This window comes from Sphaeramia orbicularis, chromosome 11 (assembly GCF_902148855.1).
Source record: "Sphaeramia orbicularis chromosome 11, fSphaOr1.1, whole genome shotgun sequence".
Taxonomy (NCBI): domain Eukaryota; kingdom Metazoa; phylum Chordata; class Actinopteri; order Kurtiformes; family Apogonidae; genus Sphaeramia; species Sphaeramia orbicularis.
Window position 1 is genome coordinate 2,080,608 of NC_043967.1, and position 5,452 is coordinate 2,086,059.

The 5,452-nt window shown below is 41.6% G+C and overlaps 1 protein-coding gene across 2 annotated transcripts in view; it reads left to right on the forward strand.

The window, feature by feature from the left end:
- Nucleotides 1-4,315, forward strand: part of rnf19a (ring finger protein 19A, RBR E3 ubiquitin protein ligase) — a 49,676-nt gene extending 45,361 nt beyond the window's left edge. For both annotated transcript variants that reach the window (XM_030146690.1, XM_030146691.1), the window contains one exon: nt 3,226-4,315. In XM_030146690.1, the coding sequence (XP_030002550.1) occupies nt 3,226-4,021 (796 nt within the window). In that variant the 3' untranslated portion in view covers nt 4,022-4,315. The remainder of the gene's footprint in view (nt 1-3,225) is intronic.
- The last annotated feature ends 1,137 nt before the right edge of the window (nt 4,316-5,452 follow it).

Sequence of the window (5,452 nt, forward strand, 5' to 3'; positions counted from 1 at the left end):
AAATAACATCAATGCTAAGGCTGCTTGATATGGGAGCAAAGTCACATTTTGACTAATACTTATTGTGGCCAGTTTTATGATTGTGATTCATAAGAAAATGCATGCATTTTCTTAATTTGAATTTTTATTTTTTTATTTTTTTTTTACAACTTAAACATTTAAACTTTAACTTAAATATTAAAAATAGAAAAACATAAATATGTGAAAAAAACTAAAAAAAAATGTGGTGGCTTTTATTTTTCATGTTTTACAAAGAATGTCTCTCGGGTCAGTGTCACTGAATTCAAAATATTACCAGACAGCAGAAGTTGTGTATTCTATAGTGATATAGGCTTTTTGAGTGATCAATTAATTTCAGACCTGATTATGATCAGCTCTGTGTGTTGTACACAAACAGGATCAGACCAAAACGGAGATGCATATTTGTATGTGGCTATAGAGGGCCTTTGTAACCTAAATACTATTGGCATGTTCCATATCTTGTAAAATCCTACACTCAGAGTTAGGCCTGACTTGGCTTTAACTTTGTCAAAATCAGTGACATTTTGATGAAACCGCATTACCGAGCACATTTTGAAATACTTTTGACAAAAACTGTATTTTATCAGGGTTCCCACAGCATCTTAAAAAGTCTTAAAAGTCTTGAATTTACAAATCCGCATTTAATACCTTAAAAAAAGTTTTTAAAAGGGGCTTAATTTGATATGGTAGGTCTTGGGTTATGTTGCCATAAACTTGTTCGATGTATTAAATGTCCAAACTGCAGAGAGAGTAACATGACAATTTATATTGAAATTAGGAACCAGTTATCACTAACTTTGCAGCCTCCAATGAGAATGACTTGGAACGATGGGAATCAAAACGTTGGAGTAAATAAATGCGTTTTTCTAAATTCTAAGAGTTACGAATGGTTGCCAGTATGGCCATGAAATAGGCATTCAGTTCTGTTCTCTGTAGTCTAAGGTCCTAAAAAACTATTAAATGTACCTTGTATAAACCCTGTTTATGCAATCATCATCCTTACTATGTTTAAGTACTTACAAATACGTACTGAAATATGTAACACACATTGATATAGGCTATATATGTACAAAGTTAGAGCCCATTGAACAAAAAACATGTAACCGTGTCACTGCTTGACCTGACTCATAAATCAGTTGGGATGAATCGCATCAATGTGGGTGATAATTCACATAAAGATCAACAATCCACTTTATTACCAAAAGTAGTGGGATGCCTGCTTTTACACACACATGAACTTTAATGACATCCCATTCTTAACTCTGTAGGTTTTAGATGGGTTCAGCTGTTCTAGGTTTGCATTTCGAACACCTTCATCTCTCCTGGGAAGGTTTCCCATGAGGTTTAGGGCCGTGTTTATGGGAATCTTTGACCATTCCTTTAAAAGTATTTGAGAGGTCAAAGCGCTGGTGTCGGACATGAAGGCCTGGCCTGTCTCCACTGTAGTTCATCCAGAGTTGGTCACAACGGTCAAATTACACTTGGACAATAAATGTATGTGTCGATGGAAATAATATATGCCTATATAAAAAGAAAGTTTAAAATAATATGTTAAAATGTTTTTCTTCACTCAAGTGGCAACATCTAATTCCAGAAATTGGAAAATATTGAAAAATATTGAAATAAGAAAAACATGAGATTTTTTAGAACACCAAAGATCCAAAAGGCTTCAGTATCATTCCCTCAGTCCTGTTGGAAGTTGTGCAGTGAACAGGATGTGGGTCATGCACATGTTTTTTGGCAGTGTACAAAACAGTGGCGATTTCTCACAGACTGCAAGGGAGGCCCGGCTTCCCCTAAAATTACGAAAATTAAATGGTTAAATATGTACTGTTGTGTTGACATTTTATTGACTACAAATGTGTTAGAACACGTTCATCTTAAAGACGAGTTCGTTCAGAATCAGCTTTATCACAAATCAACAGACGCGATGTTGTTCACTTCTCCTCCATTCCCGTGTCTGTGTTTTCTCCTCCATCTCTGCTCAGTGCATTTGTCCGTAGACTGTGTCCGTCTCTGGGCTTCAATGGGACTGAGTGGAACAGTTTTTTTCATTGCCTCAAAACTGGACAGTAATTGGATAAATGCCACGATGTTGTCCCGCCCCCGGACGCCGGCCGTCTCTGGGGGTGAATGGAGCTGTGGGTGGAGCTCGGCCGGCCTGGACGCCAGAATCCCACGTGCTGATTGGAGGATCAATCAAAAGGCTGAATCCCGTTTGATTGACAGCTGTTTTCAGATCTCCTCCTTCACTGACACAGTTCAGTTTAATACCGTCACACATTCTGCTGTGAAAGAGAGAGAGAAACCACTACGAAATTACTCGTTCACTTCTTGCACTGTAAATAAAACACACTCATTGTACTTTTTTTGTTTCAATTTAACATAATTTCACTGTTTTCTTGTTTCAGTTCCATAATTTAATCATTTCTTGTTCGAGTTTAATATCGTTTTGTAGATAGTTAAATCAGTCAAACTGTCGGCTAGGTCGGAGTGAAAGGAGCATCTGTAGTTTAAAAAGGCTGAAGTCTGACACCCACAACACACTGGGCCAAGGCCGTCTGAGCAGAGAGGACACTGGTCCAGTCCCTGGAAAAGACGCCTACTGTGTACGATAAGGTCACTGAGCATTTTCTTAAAAAGGAACGGAGGGACAAATGTATGTTTAAATAACTTGACTTTTTTTTTTTTTTTTTTTTTTTTTTTTTTTGATGTAAGCCGACAATGAGCTTCCCCTGTCTGAAAGATGAGCAGCCGCCACTGGTACAAAACTATCCCAATATTGGAATAATATCAGCGAAGAACTTAGAAAAATATTGGAACCACCATTGGAACGAACCACCAAGGACATGTTCTGTGTTCTATTTGGGTCATTTAACAGGAAAAGACAAACCAAGTAAGGATAAATATCTGATCAAAATCCTCTTGGCATCATCTAAAAAAGCCATCGCATGAAAATGGTGCAAAGAGGAACCCCCTACCCTAAATAATTGGAGAGACATTGTGAAAGAAATTCACAACATGGACAGACTTATATATATCATAAGACTACAGCAAGCAACTTGTGAAGATCGATGGAAAAAATGGACAATATACAGGACGACAACTGACACTGTTTGAAATGTTTGTGTTGTAAAATTTCAAAAATAGAACAATAAAATATAAGTTAAAAAAAACCCTGTTTTTCTTCTTCTTCGTTTTCAGAGACAACAGTGTGGAAGTACAGGCAGATGTGGAGTGTAAACATGAGAAGGTGCGCCATGGCAGCAGCAGCAGCAGCAGTCTGGATGAAGCCAGCTGCAGCAGCAGTTGTGCAGTCGTCAAAGGTGCAGCCGGAGGCACGTGCCCATGTCCTTCCACCTGCTGCAACCCCAACTACTGCCCACTGTCCTGGACAAAGGATGCCTCCCCTTCAGAGGAGCTGAAGAAAAGCAAAGGAAAAGTGTGGGAAAAAGCCAGCAGCAAAGGAGACGCAAAGACAGAGATGCAAGGAGATGTGGACGCTCAGCTCCTGGAGCAGCGCAGCACCAACTCCTCTGAGCTGGACTCGCCGTCGCTGAGCGGCAGCCTGCCCTCGGTGGCCGAGTCTGGCTGTAGCCGCTCCTCATCAGAGCTCAGCTGCTCTGAGCCTGAAACCTCCAGGTCAGCACATCCGTTATCCTCACGCCCCCTAGACTCCACATTCAGTGAAGTCCCTCCCATGCCTGAGGTGGAGAACGACCGCCTGGAGCATCACCCATGTCACATGACCCACACAGCCTTCACTCACCGCACGCTGTCTTCACCCCCGCTGGCTTCACCCCCGCTGGCTTCACCAAAAGAAGGAAACAGTGGGTCGTTCCTGTACATCACAGAGGAGGATGGAAGCCATTCGACCAGTAGAGAGCCCCATGAAGAAGAGGAGGAGGAGGAGGAGGAGGAGAGCACAAAGGAGAGATCTAACTCCAACAGCACCACTATGAGCCCAACAAGGAAGCACTGTATACAAACCCATATTTAAAGGAAACCAAGTCCAAGCTGCTGGTCAAGGTTTTAAAGTTATAAATTCACATCTAATTTTACAATTAATGTACAGAGGAGGCAGAAAGAGAACAATGGGACAGTGAATGTTTAAGTTGGGGAGAGAATAAAGTGAATAAAGTGGAGCATAGTCAAGTCAAATCAGATGGGTTCTGTTGTTTAAAGGTGCAGGAGACTTTCATCACCAGTTTTTCATCAGGTCTGTCCATCCTCAGTCATATCCTCAGTATCATGAATCTGTTAGTCTGTCTGTCATTCCTCAGCTGAAGGTCTCCCTCATGGTGAACAGTTTCTTAGTGCCATCCACCAGAAACAAACCATGTGTTTACAAACAGAGCTGGGAGGGAACTGGACATCTGAGGAATTTTGTGGGAAGTGAAGGCTCCTGGCAGCCACCTGACAGCAGCAGCTGCTACAGACAGGATGTGGAAACGGCAGGAGCTCCCTTCCTTCTATGCATATTCCTCCAGCCGTTTCCGCGTGTTTGTTTCATCCATACACCGTACTTTCCAGGCTGTAAGGTGCACCGGAATATAAGCCACAGGTGTCCACGTTGTGACATGAGATATTTCCACAGACAGATGGTAAACAGACAGATTATTTAAATATTTATTTCCACACCTTCACTGCTTTTTTCCAAACAGTGTCTGTAACACGGCAGTAAAACGGCAGGAACAGGCTGGTTCAAAAACCCAGAAAAGTCATTGATCTCTATCTACATCTTCCTTCTGTTCATTAAACCACTGCAGTCATCTTCAGTGTTCTTCAGTTGAACAGACTCAAAGCCTCCATCACACACCTTCTACATCTCTCCTCCGTTGTTGCTCAATGGCACTTCGGTGCTGCAGCTCTATTTCCTTCTTGAACAGACACATCGATTGCTTCTAACTTAAAGCTGCATCATATGCATTTCTTCACGTGTTTTCCATGATGAGGGTTTGTGCATGACACACAAAATGATTGTTAAAAGTTCAGATTCAAACTTCTCTTCATCACCTCTTCCACCTGTCTGTCTCACTTTTGCGCTTCCTGCTAGAGCGCCCCCTGGTGGCCATTAGCTTGTATGAATCTATACTTGAGCTGCATCGTTGTATAAGCCGCAGGGTTCAAAACAAGAAAAAAGTAGTGGCTTATAGTCTGAAAAGTACGGTAATATCATATGGTGTCACTGTCGTTGTCAGGTGGCTGCACGAACCTCTGTTTCCCACAATGCACATCGTGACAAAATTCCTCAGATGCCCGAGTTCCCTCCTGGCTCTGTTTGTAAACACATGGTTTGTTTCTGGTGGATGGAACTAAGAAACTGTTCACTGTAATGCAAGAGACTCAGCTGAGTAACCACAGACAGACCAACAGATTCATGATACTGAGGACATGACTGAGGATGGACAGATCTGAGGAAAAATTGGTG